Genomic DNA, 23182 nt, shown 5'->3' on the forward strand with positions numbered 1-23182 from the left:
TCGGAAGTTGAGCCTAATTCATCCAGGAAAAAAGACAGAGAATTGAAGAGACTTACCTGTTCGATTAACTATGCTGCAAGAGACGGGAGCTCTAGTCGTGGGCGAATGAAGGATTGGGTATCAACAGGTATATTATGAAGCCTAAAATTATCTCATGGAATGTGAAGGGGCTCAACGAGAGAAGTAAGTGCCTAAAAGACAGAAATCAGCTCTGCAATTGGAAAGTAGATGTTGTTTGCTTGCAAGAGACGACGTTATACTTATCTCTTTAAGTACAATAAGAAGTTTGTGGGGAAGTTAACAAGTGGGCTGGTCCTATAGACTTCAGGGGGAGTATTGGTAATGTGGGATAGGATGGTGGTAGAAAAGATGGAGGGATGGGTGGGAGACTTTGCGGCCGTTTCATTTAAAAACACAGAAGATGGTTTCTTATGGGCCTTTGTAGGTGTCTATGGTCCAAACTCAGATAATACGAGAAAGCTTTTGTGGGATGAGTTGGCAGCACTATGTAGTCTATGAGGCATTTTGTGGTACATTGGGGTGACTTTAATGTCACTTGATTTCCAAGTGAAATATCAGGTGTTTCTAGCCTCAACTCGGCCATGATTGATTTCTCTGATTTCATCTTCAAGCTAGACCTACTGGACATCCCAGTTGGCAGTGCTTATACATGGTCTAATACTCGTGAGCATCCTTCTTGGTCGAGAATAGATAGATTTCTTGGTATCCCTAAATTGGGAAGTACACTACTTAGATCTAATCCAAAAACTACTTCCCAGGTTGTGCTCAGATTACTTCACTATTATCATTGATAGTGGGGAGATTCATGGAATTTGCATACTTCAAGTTTGAAAATATGTGGCTGTAATCTAAAGGGCTTGTTGATGGAGTTCAATAGTGGTGGTCCTCTTACACATTATTTGGCAGCCCTAGTTACATCTTGGCTTGTAAGCTTAAAGTGTTAAAAAAAGACTTATAAAGGCTTGGAATAAGCAGGTGTTTGACAATGTGGAACTCCAAAAGAACTCTATTGGAGGAGCTTCCATGTTTGGAAGGTGTGGAGGAGGTTAGGATTCTCTTGGATGTTGAAAGAGTCCGCAAAACTCAGGTGAGAATGGACCTAGAAAGGGTGATCCTAATAGAAGAAATCTCAACGAAACAAATGTTGAGGGCTTTACGGCTGAAACAGGTAGACATGTGTACCAAGTTCTTTCATCGTGTAGCTAACTCTCACAGGAATAACAGCATCATTGAAACGATGGTGGTGGGTGGTGCAGTCTCTTCAAATCTTCCAGAGATCACAGATCATATCGTTCAATATTGAGCACTTACTCTCTGAACAATTCTCTTGGAGACCAAACCTTGATGGACTTGCTTTTGATTCTCTTCAATCACAGGAAGCAAAATGGCTAGAAAGGCCTTTCAAGGAGGAAGAGATCTGGAAAGTGGTCAACAGTATGGCTAGTGACAAAGCCCTAGGTCCTTACGGGTTCTATGTGGCTTTCTTTCAAACTTGCTGGGATGTAATTAAAACCGAAGTCACTGGAGAGTTCCATGAGTTTTGAAGATTTGAAAAAGTCTCAATGCAACTTTCATTACTCTTGTTCTGGAAAAATTGGGGCTGGTAGAGGTAAAAGATTATCTCCCCATTAGTCTGGTGAGTGGGATGTATAAACTCATTGTGAAAGTCTTGACAAATTGCTCGAGCATGGTGATGAAGAAGATAATATCAAAGCCCCAAAATACCTTTGTAAAAGGTAAACAGATTCTTGATTCAGCAATCATTGCTAATGAATGTTTGGATGGCAGGATCAAGTTGGGAGTACCAGGTTTACTTTGCAAACTGGATATTTCAAAGGCTTGTGTTCCATTGAATTGGAACTTCTTGCTTCACATGCCTGAGCGTTGTGGTCTTGGGGAGATCGGGTACTTGGATAAAACATTGCATTTCCTCGGTCCGCTTTTCTATTTTGGTCAACGGTACACCAATGGATTTTTTTTAAAGCTCCTGGGGTTAGACAAGGTGACCCATTATCCCCATTACTCTTTGTTTTTGTAATGGAAGCTTTTAGTAAAATGATCTTAGGTATTGTGGATGGCAGATTCCTATCTGGATTTTTCAGTGAACACATCAGATATCTCTCACCTTCTATTTGCATATGACACTCTCATCTTTTGTGGAGCCAACCAAGATCATATTCGAGCTTCAAGAGCCCTTCTTTGTTTTGAAGCTGCTTTGAGAGTGAACCTAGCCAAGTCAGAATTGGTTGCAATGGGTAATTTCTCTAAGGTAGAGATTTTGGCCAACCTCTTGTGATGCATGGTATCTCCTTTGCCAATAATATATCTCGGCCTCACCTTGGGTGCCTCATTCAAGTCTTTTTTCTATTTGGGATGGGGTGATTGAAAAAATGGAGAGAAGGTTGGCTAGTTGGAAAAGGATGTATCTATCCAAAGGTGGGCGGGTTACTTTGATCAAAAGTACTCTTTCCAACTTACCTACCTACTGCTTATCTCTGTTTCCACCACCCACCAAGGAGGCTCTCTGCTTAGAGAAGCTACAGCGGGATTTTCTATGGGGAGGTATGGACAAGGAGTTTAAATTCCACCTTATGAATTGGCCCAAGTATGACCCTGATATCGAGTGGCAGTTTGGGAGTTTGAAACTTGCTGGTCCTCAACAAAGCTCTTTTGGGTAAGTGGTTGTGGAGATACCAATTAGAAAGGGGGGCCTTATGGAGAGCTGTTATTGATTCCAAGTTTGGTGGGGCTTGGGGTGGATGATTCTCAAACGAGGTGAATGGACTACATGGGGTGGGGCTTTGGACCCATATAAGAAGAGGATGGGATACTTTCTCCAAGCACACTTGTTTCAAGGTGGGTGACAGGTCCAGAAAGAGGGATTTGCTGTTCGTTCATTCTACAAGTCTCTGATCACATACAACACAAACCCATTCGGCTATTCCCTTGGAAGTGCATTTGGAAGACTAAGGCACCCCTAAAAGCAGCTTTTTTTTGGTATGGACAGCCTCAATGGGGAAAATTCTCACAAAAGATAATCAAGGAAAACGCCGGTTTATTATTATGCATTAATGTTCTATGTGCAAAAAGAGTGGAGAGACTGTTGATCACCTACTACTTCATTTTGAGGTGGCCATGTCACTCTAGAACGATTTCTTTGGTAGAGTGGGATTAGCTTCAGTGATGCCAAGAAGGGCTGTTGACTTCTTAGCAAGTTGGAATGACCTACATTGTAATGCTCAGATCGCAGCAATATGAAAGATGGTCCCAAATTGTCTGTGGTGGTGTCTTTGGAAGGAGAGGAATGAAAGAAGCTATGAGGATCGCCAATGGTCAATGGAAGAGCTTAGAATTCTATTTTTTAATACTTTATTTCATTGGTCAATTGTAATCAATTTCAATGGCTTGAATAGGCATGATTTTCTCTTATCATTGGACACTCATGCTTAGGTGTCGCTCTTGTATGGGTGCCGTGTACTCAGGCTATGCCTACTTATTTCCTCAATAAAATACTTCTTTTACTATCAAAAAAACTCTTATTCTCTCCACTTGTCACGGCCCTCTTCAATCCATCACTATGCACCAAAAGCTTTTACAGCACATTGTAATTGACCCTGAACATAAGTTCTCTCTCCCAATACTTAACTGGTGTGACGTTTAAGATTCCATGGAAACTAAAGTTCCCTTCTTTTTCTCCCCCAGGAATATTACCTACTGTATTTTAATTAACATTTTTAAAATGCTAAAATATTAAAAAAATACACTGAATAATTTTCAGCTAAGGGGGAAAAAGTAAAAGAAAGGGAGCGATCAGAATGCTTACTGTCTCGGCTCGAATGAAACCTTTCTCAAAGTCTGAGTGGATAACTCCAGCAGCTTGAGGTGCTGTCATTCCTGAACAAACAAAGAATAACGATCAGACAGATATCCAACAGAATCACAGTGTCCTAAAGGAATAAGTTACTACTGAATATCCTGAATATACATCGCTTAATGCCCACGTTATTCCAATGGAAAAGTTCTTCTCTCATACATCTACTAATCAAACTTTTTTTTTCTTTTTTTTTACAAGTTGTCCATCATATCTGACCCACTCCTGGCAGAAATGTGGTACGTGCTTGGAACAAGTCAAGGCCCACCACTTATATAAAAATAAAATAAAAAATAAAACAGATGTCAAGGCCTACTAAATAGAAGTTATCATCATTGTATGACATCTTTGAGATGCAGCAGTACAAAAGCTAACCTGCAAGTATGGTCCATGCTTTTGTTTCCTGCACAAAACAATGGAAGACAGTTGTTTTAATATATGAAGGTAATATAACATTAATAATATAAACTTCTCCACATCACCTTCTCGCCAGAAGTGAAGTATGTGCGCAGCCCCAGAAGGCTATATGTTGCTCTAATTAGGTTTCCAAGACCACTTTCACTGACACCAAGAGACTGTAAGTACTCTACCCTTTCTTCAGATGGAAGTTCAGTAAGTTCCGATTCAACCTGCAAGTAGGTTGCTAGTTTACTTGCCTGATGTAATTGTTAACATCGGGAAGACCCCCATCACCCAAGTGTTCATAAAAAAACAAAAAAGAAAGCTGTCTAAGCAGAAGATAACATTAGCATGCCCTAGCTCGTACGCAAAAACATGCTCAGAGACACCATCTTTTAAATGATAAGAGTTTCTGTTCAAAAGTAGTCACCAGACCTGTGCTGAGATTGTCACCAGTCCAGAGTTCAACGCAGATGCAAGATTCTTTACTTCTGTGACGTGAGAGTTATTTTCAGGCTTAGCTAGATCAGTCTCCGCAACATTTGCAACATATATGACTGGTTTCATTGTGAGCAAGCAAAGCTGCTTCACCGAATCCTTTTCAAACTCTGTTAAAGTTACTGATCGTGCTGGTTTTCCATCCATAAGAGCCTGCTGAATTTTTTCCAAGGCAGACTTCTCTGCTTCCTCCTGGAATAATGAAGGTTGCATGTATAAGACCATAGCCACTTTACATACTTTAAAGCATATCAAATAAACAAGGAGCGAACAAAAACAAATCTGGTAGGTAGTGAAAAACTGGTATGTTGAGAGTCAGGTATGCTTAAGACAGACTTCAAAAAAGACTCTTTGATAAGATTCTTAGCTTTCGACAGGTAAATTTATACCACAAAATTAATCACGTGTGGAGTACTTGAATGTAGAGAGGAATCGTTAGGCAAGCTAAGATCTCAAATTCAAAAGGAATGTTGATTGCAAACATTCTACCCTCCATGAAGGTTTTCACAAAATTTCATCAGGAGAAAAACCTGAGATCAAAAACTCTCTCCCAGAAACAGAAGATATCAAACATGATGATCAGCCCGCAGCAGTGCCTAGAATACCACCTAAGCTTTTACAAGGACTACCCTGATGCTTCCTTGGAAGATTTAGCAAAGCCTATGGACCTATGCAGGAGAACTCAGTTGATTTAGTCAAAGAAACAAGTATAAAACACGCCAAGTTGAAGACACAAGAAGATGACTTTTATTAATTATATAAAAAAGGGGCTAAGGGTCCATGACCTTCTACTTTATATTGTAACCTCTAACTAGGTGTTCTTCATGTATACTTCCTGTGTACCCGGGCTTTGCCTATTTCTCTCTCTTTTTTTCTTTTTTCTTTTTTTTTTTTGATAGGTAAAGATGAAAGAGAGACTTTTCCTATTTCTATGAATATAACTTCTTGATTACCTATCAAAAAAAAAAATTTTGATAGGTGAAAAAAAAAAAAATTAATGATATAAAATAGCACTGTGCTGCTGTTCCATGCGAGGGGGAGGAAGGGTGCACAACAATTACAAGCTACTTTCTGCTTGAATGGTAAGTGGTAACTTGTATGATAACTTGGAATCATTATTAAGTACCTTAAGTTTAGATTGTGAATCCTTTGCCTTGCCTTTCTTGAGCTTCTCCATCCTTTTCTCAATCTGCACTACTTGTAGACAGTACAATTTAGTTCTATTTGTTCACCTCACCCTTGTGAGCTATCATGTTCAATGAAAAATCAGAGCTCATATAGATTAATCAGAAGGAATGTATGTTTGCAAAAATAAGAGGAAAAGCTCTCAACCAATGTACTTGAAGGCAAAATGGCAACCAAAATGTTGAAACGCCCTCTACGTACTTAACCTGGGGGTTGTCTCTCCAAGAAATCCATTAAAAAGGAAACTTTTTCCCACAAGAAAACAGTATTGCACGTGGGGGCATATATATATATATATATATATATATATATATATATGTAGTAGAATCAAGTCTAGATGAGTGCATACATGGTTACCCAAAGTTCTAGCAGAACAATGAGAAAAAACGGGTTGAAGGCATTCAAATGAACTGAGTCCTTTTTCAGACAAGTAAAATGATCTTTATTTTATAAGTAAAATGACTTGGGTTAAACAATGGTATGTTTACAAAAATTTCTTGACTATTTCTTGACCACGTAATAAGAGGACGTATGGGATGATCCCAATGCACTAGCTAAAATATTATGATAAATAGTTTTAGCTGAACCCAGCATAGAATAACTAGTTTGAACATTTTCCAAGTAGACAGTTTACTAACTCATAATGGTACCAAACAATGAGGCACTCATCCAACTAGAACACCAGATAAATGTTTTTCGATCGGAAAACACTAGGCAAATGTTAACAGATGGCAACACGAAGGCCAATTAAGAAATTTCTAAAATTAGAAACTTCAACTCAAAACCATTTTCTAACAATTACTACAATGTATTCAGAGGCTTATAACCTACATCCTCTAAAAAGCAGAGAAGCATCACAGTATACACGGCTAATGCACACAGTCAGACATAAAAATAAAATAAAATAAAATAAAAAACCAAATAGGAAAACCATTATTTTTTTTATATAAGTAAACGATTATATTAATAGAATAGACATAGCCCAAGTACACAAGATGGTATACAAGAGAAAACGCCTATCTAGGATGAAGGGAAGGAAACAAGAAAATCATGCAGGCTTAGACCAATGAAATCTACAGCTATGACCCATAGGAATAACGTTCTAACAAAAAGAGATCTAAGATCCTCAAAAGAGTGCGCGGGGCTTACACACCTTAAGACTATATCTAACATTACTCTTTATAGATCTCTTATAACCTGCATGATGGAAGCCCCACTTGCGCGTAGGTGTTACGGTCGTATTGGATGGATGAATCAAGGATTACCTCGGGGCAACACCAAGATCTGAATTGTTTGGAATATGAAAATCAAGACTATCTCAGGCTAACACTCAATTCTCGAAAATAAGAGATAAAACTTTCATTCAAAAAATAGCTTAATGAAAATACAATATAAAACCGAAATAAATAGAGCTAGGGGTTCGGCTAGCCCTCCCCCAATCTAGATCTCAATCCAAAATAATTCAAACTCTTAAATCTAAGGGAAACTATCCCTAAAATTAATGAAATAAATCTACTACTTAACAAATTGGTAAAATCTCTAATTTAAAAAGCATTCAAATGTCCAACTTCCTCCAAATTGCCTCATCCCCTAAAATCAAGGGATTTGCCAACAAACTTGTCTAACTTCCTCTAAATCACCTCATCCCCTAAAATCAATGGATTTGCCAACAAACTCGGTCAACATCTAGGTGGTAAGTGATTGATCCTTCTTGCATCTCCATCAGTCCTCCCCCCTTCAAGACCGACCTTGTCCTCAAGGTCAAACTCTAGAAATTGCTCCTTGCTCTTCCTCCCCTAAGTCTTCCTCCTCCTCCAACTGTATCTCAATGAGAAAATTTTGCTTCACCTTACATTTGTGGCCCATTGTGAACCTCTCATTGAAACAAAGCCCCTACTCTCTTCGTCGTTGCATCTCTTCCCATGATAGACTCTTCACGCCTGCGGGTAATGGTTTGACTCCATTTGATGCACCTCCACTAAGGCCTCCCGGTGAAAAGTCCTTGCTAAAAGTTTTGTTTGCACCAAACTTGGAAACCATTAGGGGTGGTTTCCTTATCTCAAAGCGGCTATTTTTCCTCAAATCTTGGAGTTGATCCTCCTTAATCTGTGCAACCTCCAAGACTTGCATCAAGATCTTCAGCTTCTTAAGCTTTACCTCCACTGCCAATTCACTCTTCAAGCCTCTCACAAAAATTCCAATGAGGGTTTTTTCCGACCACCTGTGTACCCTTGTAGACAAGTATTCAAACTCCTTTTGATAATCCCTTAAAGATCCGGTTTGCATAATCTTTGAGAGAGCCTCATGATAGTCCATATATTCGGTTGGCCCGAACCTCCCCAAGAGCTTCTTGACAAATTTCCGCCATTTCAATTCCCTTCTTTGAGCTCTATAGGTCTTCCTCATCCATTGTCACCATTGGTTAACCTCCCTTTCAAGGAAGTAGGCAGCAATGGATACCTTAGCATGGCCCTCCATGTGATTATGCTCAAAGTATTACTCAGCCCTACTTACCCAAGTGCTCAGGTCATCACCATTAAACTTGGGAAAGTCCATATTAGGTTTGATGGCTTCCCCCCTTGGCCTTCCATTACGAAAACCTTTTCTCTCACCTCGGTTTTCTTCTTCCCTTTCACTTTCCTCAGTTGATTCCTCTTCAGAGGTTGAGGAATCTTTATTAGATAAATCCAAATCCCCCACCCTCTCATGGTGTTGGCTTCTTCTAAACCCAACGGAACCCTCGGGACTATGGTGTCTCTCAGCCCTTCTTCTATGGCACCTTCCACTTCCATTTTTGGGTACCCTCCTTTGGTTCACCAAATGGTGGAACACCTCCTATATCCTTCCAAGCCATTCATTGGTGGCAGTTTATTGTGCCTCCAAAGTGGCTTCAAGGTTTTCAATCCGCTCCCTATGCATCGGTTATTAATCGGCCCTGATCTTCCTCCTTGGCTTCCTCTCCACGAGTTGGGCTACTCTCAATGAAAGCACCAATGATGGAAGCTTCACTTGCGCTTAGGTGTTTACAGTCGTATTCGATAGATGAATCAAGGGTTACCTCGGGGCAACACCAAGATCCAAATTGTTTGGAGTATGAAAATCAGACTAACTCGGGCTAACACTCAATTCTCGAAAATAAGAGATAAAACTTTCATTCAAAAAATAACATGATGAAAATACAATGTAAAACCAAAATAAATAGAGCTAGGGTTCGGCTAGCCCTCCCCCAATTTAGATCTCAACCAAAATAATTCAAACTCTTAAATCTAAGGGAAACTATCCCTAAAATTAATGAAATAAATCTACTAATTAAAAAATTGGTAAAATCCCTAATTTAAAAAGCATTCAAATGTCTAACTTCCTCCAAAATGCCTCATCCCCTAAAATCAAGGGATTTTCCAACAAACTTGTCTAAATTCCTCTAAATCGCCCCATTCCCTAAAATCAAGGTATTTGCCAACAAACTCGATCAACATCTAGGTGGTAAGTGATTGGTCCTTCTTGCATCTCCATCAGTGGCGGCCCATGCAGGTTTCGAGAGGGAGATGCAACATCTAGGTGGAAGAGGGTGTTACTGGGGTGGTTACGGATTGTTACTATGAGCTAACTGAAAAATTCCCAAAGACAACACCAACTGATCACAAGAAACCTCCTCGATGTATTTTCACATCATGGAATTAGAGAAAACTTCGCAACCATGAGTCAAATCTGGTGTCCACCTCTAGAACAATAAAAACAATGAAAGTGGTGAAGACAATTGCAGACAAAATTGCCTTCACATACCTTCTGCCACTGAAATGAAGCCCAGCAACACAAAATGCCAATCTCTACCAGCCAACACAAGCTTCATCACACTATGTTGAGGGTTAGCATGAAGCAAGTTTTGGACTGAAGCCTTTATTACCACACTGGTTAGGTTACCAACAGCTCGGGTGGAACAGTGTAACAAGTAGACACACCATAAGGAATCCATAAAAGATCAAAAGAGATCCACATGTTGCACTCACATCGTGTTTGGAAAAAAGGGTGACTTAAGGGCATCAGCATTAACAGCACTGAATAAGGGAGCACCAATTTAGTTGTATAAATGCTGCTGAATCTCAAAATAATAAGACGTATAATGGAGAACGTACAATAGAGAAGGCAATGTAGCCTAGAGCGTAGATCTATTCCATATTGGCTAGGTGTTTACAATGCAAATATTCTTGTACGTCAATAACACCCTTCTATCATTTTTATATATCTACCAGCTTGGGACTGCTAGTCAGAGATGGAAAATGAAGCCAGGACCCCTCATAAGCTAAAATGATATCGACTTCAACAAATAATGAGGAATCTACTAGATCGGGTATCTTATAAACAAAATGTACCGCATAACGGTGAAGTAATTCAAACTAGTTCTATTTATGGGGAAAAACTGAGAAGACTCCAGAAGAAATTATGCATACAAAAACAAATGCAAGCCATAGAATCAAGCCAAAGATCCATTTTAGGTCAATCCAGTCAAATTGTAATAATGACAGGAAACAATAATTATAATCAAATTCAATATAATGCTGTGTGATTTGAAATTTGACGAGCTCCTAATTTTGTCAGAAAAGTACACAGCTATAATAAGATACCTGGTCCAAATCTGAGAAAACAAGCTCCAAGTTGATAACATCGATATCAATTTTGGGGTCCACTTTGCCATTGACATGAACAATGTCATTATCTTCAAAACAGCGCACAACCTGAAAAATAATTAGTAGGCCTCTTATGATATAGAAGTGGAACAGACCAATGGCACCAACTTACCCTTAATAAACAGACAGGGTTGTCCAAATTATTGGTTTTGCAACTTCCTCACATAAATGATAAGATAATTTATCAAAGATGGCACCAAGATAAACGGGATTGGCGGAATGGGCTAATTAAAAACAATTTAATGGCACCAACTTACCCTTAATAAATAGACAGGGTTGTCAAAATTAGCTCTCTAAGTGGAGAAGGTTTGTAGCCCTCTCTCGAGTGGTGGCTTGGGCATTAGAAATATGAGATCTTTTAATCAAGCACTACTTGGCAAATGGTTGTGGAGGTATCATAAGGAACCTGAAGTCCTGTGGAAGATGGTGATTGAGAGCAAATATGGGGGTCTTTGGGGGGTTTGGTGCACAAAAGAAGTGAGGGGCGTATGGTGTGGGGTTGTGGAAAAATATAAGACGAGGGTGGGAGGTCTTCTCTCTCCACACTAGACTTTGTCTAGAAGAGGGAACCCAAATTAAATTCCAGCATGACACATGGTGTGATAATGTAGCTCTAAAGGATTCTTTTTCTTCATTGTTCCAGTTTGCAAGTGATATAGATGTTTCAGTGGCAAAAGTATTGGTGAGATCGGGGGAGCAAATCCGGTGGAACATCAATTTCAGTAGGGCTGCACAAGATTGGGAGATGAGCAGTTTTGAAGCTTTTTTCAGCCTTTTGTATTCCTGTAAACCGAGTAACTCACAGGATAGGTTGTAGTGGATACCTGCAGGCAAAGGTACTTTCTCGGTTCGCTCTTTTTATAAGTCCTTAACTCAAGAACCACATATCCAGTTCCCTTGGAAAAAGCTGTGGAGACATAAGGCGCCACCAAAAGCGGCGTTTTTGTGTGGACTACCTCCCTAGGTAATATCCTCACAACTGATAATTTGAGAATCATAAGGTAATTATCGCAGATTGGTGTTGCATTTGTAGGAAGGGTGAATCTATGGACCATCTCTTACTACACTGTGAGGTAGCAAGAAGGTTGTGGAATGAAGTTCTTGGTAAAGTTGACTTGTCTTGGGTTATGCCTGAGACTGTGGTAGCGGTTTTGGCCAGCTGGACAGAGTTGAGAGGTATCCAACAGATTAAAGCGGTGTGGAGGATGATCCCTATATGCATCATATGGTGTTTGTGGCAAGAGAGTAATGATCGGACGTTCAATGACAAAGAGAGATCGATGAAGGAATTGAAAGCTTACTTTACTAGAACTCTTTGTACTTGGGCCATTACAATCGACTTGAACGGCGTAGATTTTCAAGACTTTCTTATATCTATTGCTCCTACTTAGCTAGGGCAACTATACACTGTATCAGGCTTTAACCATTCTTTGATTAATATATTATCTTTACTTATCAAAAAAAAAAAATTATTGGTTTTGCAACTACCTCACATAAATGATAAGATAATTTATCAAAGATGGCACCAAGATAAAAGGAATTGGCGGCATGGGCTTATTAAAAACAATTTATTGATACCGTTAAAGTCCTTTATACATATAATAAGTTTTATTCGAAAAAATAAGGGTGATATATCTGTACACTGAGACTATACAAGAGATACACCTAGATAGAAAAAAGAAATAGATCTAGAAATCCTAGAAGCAAGAGATAGAAAAGCAACAATATAGTGGACCATTAACCAATAATAAAGGGTGCCGAGAATCTTGAGGTTCATCATTATTCTCACAATCTACCTCCCCAAACCGCAAATAGCTCTACCATCCTTTGAGGCATCACTCACTAAGGCTCAGTTTGGATACTAGAAGTGTTTCATCTCATCTTATCTTATCTCATCATTACAACTTTCCCAAATTCTCATACAAAATATAATAAACAATCCAACTTTTTCAAATCCTAAAACAAGAATAATATTAAAAAATAATATTCTAACAATATTTTATTCAATTTTTAGCTTTCATCTCAACTCATCTAGGTGAAAAATCGACACTCAGAAATCGAAACCTCATAATGCTTTTGTTTTAAAGGAAGATAGATATTTGACTTGGTGTTTATTGCTAATGAATGTCTAGATAGCATATCTAAATCAAGAGAACCAGGACTACTTGAAAACTGGATATGGAGATGGTCTATGATCATGTCACTTGGGAATTCTTACTCTATTTGCTTGGTAAACTTGGTTTTGGGCAGAAAGGGTGAGCTCTGATTTGTCTCCACAGTTTTTTTTATTGGTGCTAATGAATGGCACTCCAATTGGTTTCCTTAGTAGCTCTCGTGGGTTGAGACTGGGTGACCCATTGTCCTCGTTATTGTTTGTCATTGTTATGGAAGCTCTTAGCAGAATGCAATCAGCTACTGTGAGGTATGGTTTTTTCTTACTAGATTTTTTATGGGGGATAGTAATGGTGGCACTCTCAACATTTCCCATTTACACATTCATAGATGACACATATTCATAGATGACACATTGACATTTTGTGGGGCGAACTAAGATCAAATCAGCTCCCTAAGGTCAGTTCTATGCTTTAAAGATGTTTCTAGACTATATGTGAATTTACCAAAGTCAAAAGTGGTTTCGGCCGGCATTGTCCCCAACGTAGGAAGTTTGGCTAGCACCTTGGGATCAAGGTATCTTCTTTGCCTATGAAATACCTTGCAGGGTGGAAAATGATGTATTTATCGAAAGGGGGTAGAATCACTTTAATCAAGAGTACTCACTAATCTTCTCACTTATTTTCTATCCTTGTTTCCTTCGCCGGAAGGAGTGTCCATGCGATTTGAAAAGTTATTTTGAGCTTTTTTGCAGGGTGGAATTGTGTAGGAGGCCAATCCATTTAGTCATGTAACGCCCCAATGGAAGGTCCAAATCACATGGCCTATACTCCAAAAGAACTAGTCAATGATACAATTAGAGCCCCATTGGAACCTTATAAAGAGCAAGAACTTCTCCTTTCCAAACAATGTGAGATCTCATACACCACCTACCATTATCCCTATCATATGGGGTATCACAATTTCCCCCCTTAAATTCTCGACAGCCTCGTTGGGCCAGTCCATCATAGGTGACACGACTCATGTCCCACATTTCTGGTTGAGATAAGTTCTGATACTATTTGTAACACCCCAATGAAAGGCCCAAACCACATGGCTTATATTCCAAAATAACTAGTCAATGATACAAATGGAGCCTCATTGGAACCTTATAAAAAGTCAGAACTTCTCCTTTCTAAGTAACGTGGGATCTCATACACTACCTATCATTATCCTTATCATATAGGATATCACAACTAAGTTGGAACAAAGTTTGCTCTCCAATTTCTAATGGTGGATTACAGGTTTGTAATTTGAAGATGTTTAACAATGTTCTTCTTAGGAAATAGTTGTGGAGGTACCACCTGGAAAGGGACTCTTTTTTAGAGGGAAGTTATTGGTTTCAAGTATGGAGCTTTTTTTTGTATTGGGAGAGAGAGAGAGAGGGGGGTTTTCAAAGGAGGAGAGGGGCATGCATGGAGTGAGTTTATGGAAAAACATTAGGAAGGGCTAGGAGGAGTTTTGCACTATCATGTTTGTTTTGTGGTTGGATAGGGATCCAAAATCAGATTTTGGCATACAGATGATCTCGCTCTCAAGATGGCATTTCCTTCCCTTCTTTGTATGGCTTATGATCAGGAGGCCTCAGTTGGACCTTTTGGTCAAAACCAATCGTTCTTATCAATGGAAAGTTTGTTTTACTAAAGATGCCCATGATTGGGAAATTGGTGCTTCTTTTTTTAGTTTTTCAGGTCCTTGTATGCTGAGTATTGACTGTTTTGAAATGAATAGGATGCTTCGGAAGCCTAATGGGAGGAAGAAGTTCACCATTCAATCCTTTTATAAGATTTTGACCTTCTAGAGGCATATTTCTTTTCCATAGAAGTATATTTGGAAGAGTAAGGTGCCTTCCAAAGTTGCTTTCTTTATTTGGAATTCCGCTCTTGGTAAAATCTTGGCCATGGGCCATAAGGCCACGCTTTATCAGATTATGTGGATCATTTATTATTGCATTGTGTGGTGGCTAGGGCGCTTTGGGATCAGATTTTCAGCAGATCGGGTATTGCATGGGTAATGCCGTAGAGGATGGTGGATCTCCTAGCGTGCTGGAATGGTCTTCAAGGTTGCCCCCTTGTGCTGCAGTTTGGAGAATGATTCCTTCATGTCTTAAGTGGTGTATTTGGCCAGAAAAGAATGATAGATGCTTTGAAGATAGGGAGCGCACTTTGGAGGAACTTCAAAGGCTTTTTGTGCACATTACTGCTTTGGATTTGTGCTATTGTACTTGATGGAACTACTGCTCGTGATTTTCCTATTACTTTTTCTGGTTCATAGAATGTAGTAGGTGTTTTCTTTTGTATACTTCATGTGTACTTGGGCAATGCCTATTTCATTCTCATTAAGAGCTCCAGCATTGGCTTAGCAAAATGCCATTGGGGTCCATTAACTGGCTAATGAAAGCCAAAGGCACAAAATCAACTTGCATTGGATTAGACAAGATGAAATTATACTAACTTTTAGCTACAGTAACTGAAAGAGGTTCAACAAATTGGTCCCAACTGTACAAAGGTCATCTTAATTTTTTATTCTTATTTCACCCAGCCAAATGGTACAACTTACAACTTACAAGAAAAGTTTGTACAAAATTAAATTAACTTCATAGAATTATAGATATTTACCATTAGCTTCTCACTTGCAAATAATAATCATTATAAACATAAGCGAAAAACAATAATTTAATTAGAATGAATGATATATCCATTATGTTTCAAAAGAAAAAATCATCAGGAAAATGTGCCTTATAAATTATGATACTTCAAACAAAATATATTTTATATCAATAAAATCAAACCATTAGATTTGCAAAATATGATGAAAAAATTATTAAAAAAATAAAAAAAATTAAAGGTAATATTTTTTTATTATATTAAGTTTAGATAGATAATCCAACGTGGTTTAGGTTTTGCATGGGATAGGCAAAAGGCAAAAGTGTCATATTAGGTAAAGTTTGCCTAATGGGATAGCCAATCCAATGCTAATGCTCTAATTTACCTATCATAAAAAAGGACTGTTTTCTTTGCATGAATAGCTACTTTAGGGAAGATCCTAATCATAGACAACATAAGGAAATGATGAATCATTCATTGTAATGGATTGGTGCCGGATGTGCAAAAGAAGTGGAGAAACAGTGGATCACTTGTTGCAAGATTGCAAGCACCTTGTGTAATGATTTCTTTAGGAGAAATTAGCATTGGAAATGACCAAAAGGGTGGTTCATCTTCTCCCACACCGGAAGATTAACATCGTTGCAATCTCCAAGTTGCAGCAAAGTGGAAGATTGTCCCCCTATGTATTCCAAAGATCGTGAACGGTCACCAGATAAACTTAGAAATCTCTCCATCAATACATTGTTTTTATGGCTAATAGTTATAGATTTCAAAGGGCTAAGTGTCCATGATTTCATTGTAGTGGTGGCAGGTGGCAGTGGTAGTGGTCGGAGAAGCAGCAACAAGAGGGAGCAAGAGAACGAGGAGCAAGAGGCAGAGGAGGAGAGGAAAAAGGATTTTTTTTCCTTAACATATATATCTATACAGGCAGGGGCAGGAGGGTTATTACCGGGTGGGTGAAATTCCCCCCCCCCCCCCCCCCCCCCGCGGGGCCCCCCCGGCCCAATTTCGAATAGGTTGCCCGCCTGTTGTCCTAAGGGGCAAGCAGGAGGGCGGGCAGACCGGGTACTAAGTATTCAACTCACATCTATTTGCTTATATAACTGTCCAAGTGAGGATAATTATGATGATGGATCTATGAAACCAGGCATAGCTCGAGGGGCTAGACTGGATCTTGAAATTTTATTATGACTTTTCAGAAATTTTAAATTCATGCTTTTCTTGTAGGTAGTGAAAATCACGACTTGGATCTTAAGTAAAGGCCATTTATGACTTATAGAAGAAAACAATTGTTTTTTTTATTGTAAAGTCATGTACGAACGCAAATATTTTATGATGTGCAAAAACCTGAAGTATGGAGTCCACCTCGCGAATATGTGATAAAAATTTATTGCCCAACCCCTGCAATGAGAAAATCGAAAATATATTAGTTGATGCATACGATTCATTTGCAATAGAATCTCTATAAGACAAACCATGGTCAAACGAAAAAGTAAGTAAACAAGTCAACATTGACTATTAGATGACACCAAAAGTAAACTAGAACTGGTAAAAGACAAGCAATGTCACCTCCCCTTGACTTGCACCCTTCACAAGCCCAGCAATATCTACAAACTCTATGGATGCAGGGACTGTCCGCTGAGATTTGCTGAGATCAGAAAGCACTTGGAGACGTGGATCTGGAACGGCAACAATCCCTACATTTGGCTCTATTGTGCAAAAAGGAAAATTAGCAGCTTGAGCCTTTCCATTCTCAACCTACACATCCAAAACTACCATGTCAAGAACACTGGTTAGGAGCATAAATATTACAAATCCACAAATCCAATATTCACATTATCAAGTAACTTGATCAATAAAGTAATAAAGGAGATACATAGTACAATGTGAAGTAAGAAGACGTACACAAACCACTTGAAAAAAAAAAAAAAAGAAGTCGTACACAAACCATATACTTGTCTAGATTGGTGCGTTAATTTGCCAATGCAAGGCCCTATTTATTTGCACCAAATCATAACTCTAGTCCACATATGAAAAGTATTGAGTGTTGTTCCATCTTGGATCTAAGATTCTATCAATAAATCAAAATATAAACCAACTGAAATATACGGTCACACATGTGACTTTATGAGAATTTTGTTAATTTGTGTGTTTAATTCTAATTACCGTTGGTCTATGTTTTGGGGCTTCAAAGAAGAGTTAAAAAGTTATTCAGACCCTAGAATTGAAAAACAAGAAATCCCAAGCAATATTGGTCTATATTTTGAGGCTTCAAAGAAGAGTAAATAGTTATTCAAACAGTAGAATCAAGAACTAACAAGGCCCAATCCATGTGCTAATAGGAATAGTCAAAAGAATGAAATAGAAAAAAAAAAAAAAAAAAAAAAAAAAAAAAAAAAAAGAATCCTGTTAGTGTTGGATAAGGATTCATCTTGACTAAGCTGACTGCCAGCCGTATTTTTAGCTAAAACCCTAGAATTTAGGACTCCTTTACTTCTAAAATTGTTGCCAGGTTTTCCTAGAGAGTCTAGGCAAAATTCTAGCAGCTTTTTCCAAGTTTCTCTAGAAGAAAAACCTAATTCTCCAAAGAGTCAACACCCCTATTTGCTGTTAGCCTTGATGAAGAGCCGAGAAAGCCAAAATTTTAGAATATTCCTTGCCCATAATGGGCTGCCAACTTGACATAGGCATATTAGGAACTCTATGAAATATTAATTTCATGGAAACCTAGTCTTATTTCATTAGCCTTGATGTATCCCGTAATTATTCATGCAAGTATTGCCTAATCTCTTTGGACCTCGGCTATTGTTTTCAATGGGGCTAATTTTCATGATTCTCTTGTATCCATCTCTAGCTCCTAATTGTAACTAGGTGTTCTCAATCGTATACTTCCTATGTACTTGGGCTATGCTTAGTTCTTAATTTAAAATTTTGGCACCTATTTCAGATACTTGCACACAAAGGAAGAGAGATCATCATTACTATCAGAGATGCATAAAACTTTCTCTCTCTCTCACTCTGGTATAAAAAAAACATCAGTACACATCCACGATGGAAAATTTGTTCCGGTAACCTCTGCCAGAATCAATCTTTTTTAGTTTTCCTGATTATTTCAGAGTTGTGGGATAAATATGGGCTTCCATAAACATCTTTTAATAGAAATAAAGGTGTTCATTCTCTTGATAGAGGGAGGAAACTTTTGTCAAATCACAGAATGGGGTAGGAAGGTAACCAAGGAGATGGTGCTCATCCATGCCAGTGTTTGTTGGCTAGTGAACACATTAGAAGAATGTACACTGTCGAGGGGAAGGATAGATTTCTACAAAACTTATCGGGACGACATTAAAGCTCTATTTGCTCATAGGCAGTGTAATGCATATGGACACTTCCTGGAAGTAATAGAATACGGCAGTGGCAGTGGGGGTCGTGGTCTGTTAGCAATCCCAGAAGGGGTGGAGGGGAAGGGCTGGAATAGTCTAGCTATGAAGCTAAAGCAGGTTATGCCAATGCCTAAGAAGGCTCTAGTTTTGGCTCCAAGACTGGACGGAGAGATGGATAAGGGGAAGGCTGTTGTGACAGAACAAGTTGTACGCAGAGGTGGCGTTGGGTGGTGTAGGGAGTAAGGCGGCAGTGCAGGGAGCTACGAGCCACCCATTGGTGTTAGAAAAAAAACAAAAAAGGGGGAATGGCAGGGGATGAGAATACTAGAACATTGGGCAGACGTGATTTACCTAAAATGGGAAGTGGAACTCTGTCCCATATCTGTCCAGAAGAAAGGGAGCTGCAGAAGGCATTGTATAGTTTGAAAAAGGAAGTTGTCAGTGTGAATGAGGAATTAGAACTATTAAGGACGGAGATAAAATCCCTGATCTCTAAAATGGACAGAGATTTGGGCCTAGGCTTGGGCCAAGACCAGCAGAAACCAGGAAAAAGGAAGTGGGTTAGGCTAGATAAAGGGAAAACCCCAAGTGGTTGGCCCAAGTGGTGAAGGTCTTAGTCTTGGGATCTCACTCCTTTCAAGGTCCAAGGTTCAACACCTCATGGGTGCAAACAATCCTCTAGGGCCACACCCCTTGGTGAAAAGCCAGCGATTTAACCAGTTCCGTGTAGGGAAACTTCCGAGGGTGCAATACACGGGACCGGGGTTTACTCTGCAGGGGTGGATCCAAAGGACTCTGCCTTGGAGAGGTTCCCCGACATAAAATAAAAAAAAATAAAAAAGATAAAGGGAAGGCCAAAAGTGGTTTGGGCCAGATAAGCCCAAGTTTGAAAAGGAGGATCAACAAAAAACACAGGCCTATTTTCGAAAAGGGCACAACATCGGGGCCCATCCAGTCAACTGGGCCTGGGCCCATGGACCCTGGCCACCGGCCTGTGGAGCCTCTCACCTCGATGCTAGTAACCAATGTCGGCGATCCCAGCGGATCTTATGCAAACTTACTCTCGTCGGGACCAACTGAAGCAGAGCAACTTTGCGCGCAGGTGTCCATGGAGCAAGTGGGTGGGCCATCAAAGCTCGGGGTGACACAGACTTTGTCGTCGGCGTTGTTTGGGCTAACTCCCGTCACCACGGCGGCGAATACAACGGCAATGACCTTGGTGACGACTTCGGCTATGTTTGTTGCAATGGAGGAGACAACAAAGGCGACGGAAGTCTTGGAGCACGGCAGGATGTCACAGACCTCATCGATGGACTCTGATCTGGTTGCCAACAACCACTCCATGCCGGAAAAAATTTCTTCATCCCATTTAAAAGTGGTTGTTGCTCCCGGATGTGCAGAACCAGTAGGTAAAATGGGGGGAGGATGATATGGTTGGTTCACTGGTTCGGTTTGAGGCTACTAAGGATGGGGAGGAAGAACCTATCCCTTTAAATTCATTTCACCCCCAGGTGTCAGACTGGGTTATCCAGAAAGCGATGGAATTTAAACATTATGTAGGGATTACATGTGAGGGATTTTAAGCTGAATTTATGGCTTTACTTACAGCCATTGAGGCAGGGCATGCTCAGTCTAAATCCGAGCAATCCCTTAACTTGGATAAGAAGAGGGAAAGAGAACTCAAGAGGCTTACGTGGGCTATGAAAGATTATTGTGGAGAGAAGAGCTCCAATCGGGAGCGTGGCAAGGGGAGGGGTAAGAAGGTTATTCCATGAAGCCAAAAATTATATCATGGAATGAGATAGGGCTGCATGAACTTAATAAGCAGCTCCAAGTGAGAAATTTACTTAAGAATGGAAGGGAGATATTATTTGTTTACAGGAGACCAAGTTGGAAACTATTACAAGCCAACTAGTTTGCAGCTTATGGAGAGGGCAACACGTCGGGTGGTCTTACCTGCCATCACAAGGAGCATCTAGGGGAGTCCTAATTATGTTTGATAAAAGGGTGGTGGAAATGGTGGAGGATTGTGTGGGTGAATTCACAGTTGCATGCTCCTTTGTGAATATTGAAGATGGCTTTAAATAGGCATTTGCAGGAGTCTATGGCCCAAATCTTGATTGGGAAATAAGGCTATTGTGGGAAAAATTGGCGGGAATTCTTAATTGGTGGGACTTACCAAGTTGCATTGGGGGTGACTTTAATATAACCCGATATCCAAGTGAAAGGTCGGGTGTATCCCACATCACTTCTACCATGAAGGATTTCTCTAATTTCATATCAAAACAGGAGCTTATGGATATCCCACTATCAGGAGGCATGTTCACTTGGTCCAACAACCAAGATTTCCCATCTTGGCCGAGGATCGATAGATTTTTGTTAACTCCTGAATGGGAGTCACATTACCCAGATGTTGCTAAACGAAGATTACCTCGTCTATGTTCTGATCACTTCCCCATCATCTTAGACTGCGGAAGCATCCAAGGGGGTAGAAGGTATTTTAAATTTAATTGATGGTTTTGTAGACAGGGTCAAACTATGGTGGACTGCTTACAACTTTCAAGGTTCCCCAAGCTTCATAATGACAAAAAAGTTGAAAGCGCTGAAACAAGACCTCAAGCAATGGAATGAACAAGTTTTTGGCAATGTATTACAACAGAGGCGTTCTCTTGTTGAGGAGCTACAGGGTTTGGAGGGTGAGGAGGAAGCTAGAACACTCTCTGAACCTGAAAAAACTCATAAGAGTCAGGTTGTCACTGAACTTGAAAGAGTAACTCTGATGGAGGAGATTTTATGGAAACAGAAATCTATGGCACTATGGCTTAAGGAGGGGGATAAGTGTACGAAATTCTTTCATAGGGTGGCTAACTCTCACAGGAGGAACAACGCTATTGATACACTAATGGTAGATGGGGCAATTTCTTCGGACTAGGCAATAATAAAACCATATTGAGTAGTATTATCTACAACTGTTATCTAAAGAACACAATTGGTGACCAAAAGTGGACAGGTTAACATTTTCAGCAATAGATCAACAGAGTGCAGGATGGCTAGAGAAGCCATTTGCAGAAGAGAAAGTGTGCAAAGTAATCAAAGGTATGGCTAGTGATAAGGCTCTACGTCCAGACGGATTTACTATGGGATTCTACCAAGCTTGTTGGGAGGTTATTAAGGAAAACCTTATGCAAGTCTTTCATGATTTTCATGCTAATGCTAGTTTCAAAAAGAGTCTTAATTCTACCTTTCTGGCACTCATTCCCAAAAAGACGGGGTCTGTGGATATTAGAGTCTATTGCCCCATTAGTCTTGTGAATGGGGTGCATAAGATCCTCTCCAAAGTGCTTGCAAATAGATTGAGCTTGGTGGTGGAAAAGCTAATTTCGAAGCCACAAAATGCATTTGTAAAAGGTCGACAAATCCTTGATTTTGTCCTCATTGCAAATGAAGTTTTGGATGGATGATTAAAATCTAGAGAACCCGGGTTGCTTTGTAAACTAGACATGAAGGAAGCTTACGACCACGTCAATTGGCAATTCTTACTTTATCTTCTTGCAAGATGTGGCTTTGGGGGGAAATGGCATAAATGGATAGAATTATGCATCTCTTCAGTATGTTTCTCTATTTTGGTGAATGGATCATCGATGGGTTTCTTCAACTCCTCTCATGGCTTGAGACAGGGAGATCATCCTCTTTCCCCCTTACTTTTTTTATTCATCATGGAAGCTCCAAGTAAAATGATTGAGGGCCTGGTAGACAGGGGGTTTCTTTACGGTTTTCCAGTGGGGAATGGCGATCTTAACATCTCTCACCTGTTATTTGCCGATGACACTCTCATTTTTTGTGGTGCACATCTTGGCCACATTCAAGCCTTGAGGGCGCTACTCCTTTGCTTTGAAGCTACATCAGGCTTGAGAATTAACCTTTGAAAGTCCGAATTAGTGCCAGCGGGGGTTGTCCATGAAGCGGAGTCTTACGCTACACTCTTAGGATGCAAGGTATCCTAACTACCTCTAAAGTATCTTGGCTTACCATTGAGTGCCTCCTTTAAATCTGAAAGGATTTGGAATGGCGTAGTCGAAAAGGTGGAGTGTAGATTGGCTTCTTGGAAGAGGTTATATTTGTCAAAAGCTGGTAGGTTGACCTTGATCAAAAGCACTCTTTCAAACTTACCCACTTACTTTTTGTCTTTGTTCCCACTTCCTACAAGGGTAGCTAACCGCATTGCGAAGTTACAAAGAGATTTTCTGTCGAGTGGATTGGGGGATGAGTTTAAATTTCGTCTGGTTAATTGGTCAACGGTTTGTACTCCTATTTCTGGGGGACGTTTGGGGATTCGCCACTTAACAAAATTCAATCAAGCTCTGTTGGGTAAATGGTTGTGAAGGT

At 39.7% G+C, this 23182-nt stretch overlaps 1 protein-coding gene across 2 annotated transcripts in view; it reads right to left on the reverse strand.

Annotated features, from left to right (window-relative positions):
• The window catches only part of LOC122289442 (ribosome-binding ATPase YchF), a 30616-nt gene that overhangs the window by 5098 nt on the left and 2336 nt on the right, over positions 1–23182 (reverse strand). The window contains exons 2-9 of one of the 2 annotated variants that reach the window (XM_043096426.1): positions 16986–17174; positions 16764–16817; positions 10597–10707; positions 5916–5978; positions 4727–4981; positions 4375–4521; positions 4268–4295; positions 3845–3915 (exon numbers count right to left, since the gene is read on the reverse strand). In XM_043096426.1, coding sequence (XP_042952360.1) covers positions 3845–3915; positions 4268–4295; positions 4375–4521; positions 4727–4981; positions 5916–5978; positions 10597–10707; positions 16764–16817; positions 16986–17174 — 918 coding nt within the window. The remainder of the gene's footprint in view (positions 1–3844; positions 3916–4267; positions 4296–4374; positions 4522–4726; positions 4982–5915; positions 5979–10596; positions 10708–16763; positions 16818–16985; positions 17175–23182) is intronic. The other variant, XM_043096427.1, reaches the window with a different exon arrangement.

This window comes from Carya illinoinensis, chromosome 12 (assembly GCF_018687715.1).
Source record: "Carya illinoinensis cultivar Pawnee chromosome 12, C.illinoinensisPawnee_v1, whole genome shotgun sequence".
NCBI classification, from domain to species: domain Eukaryota; kingdom Viridiplantae; phylum Streptophyta; class Magnoliopsida; order Fagales; family Juglandaceae; genus Carya; species Carya illinoinensis.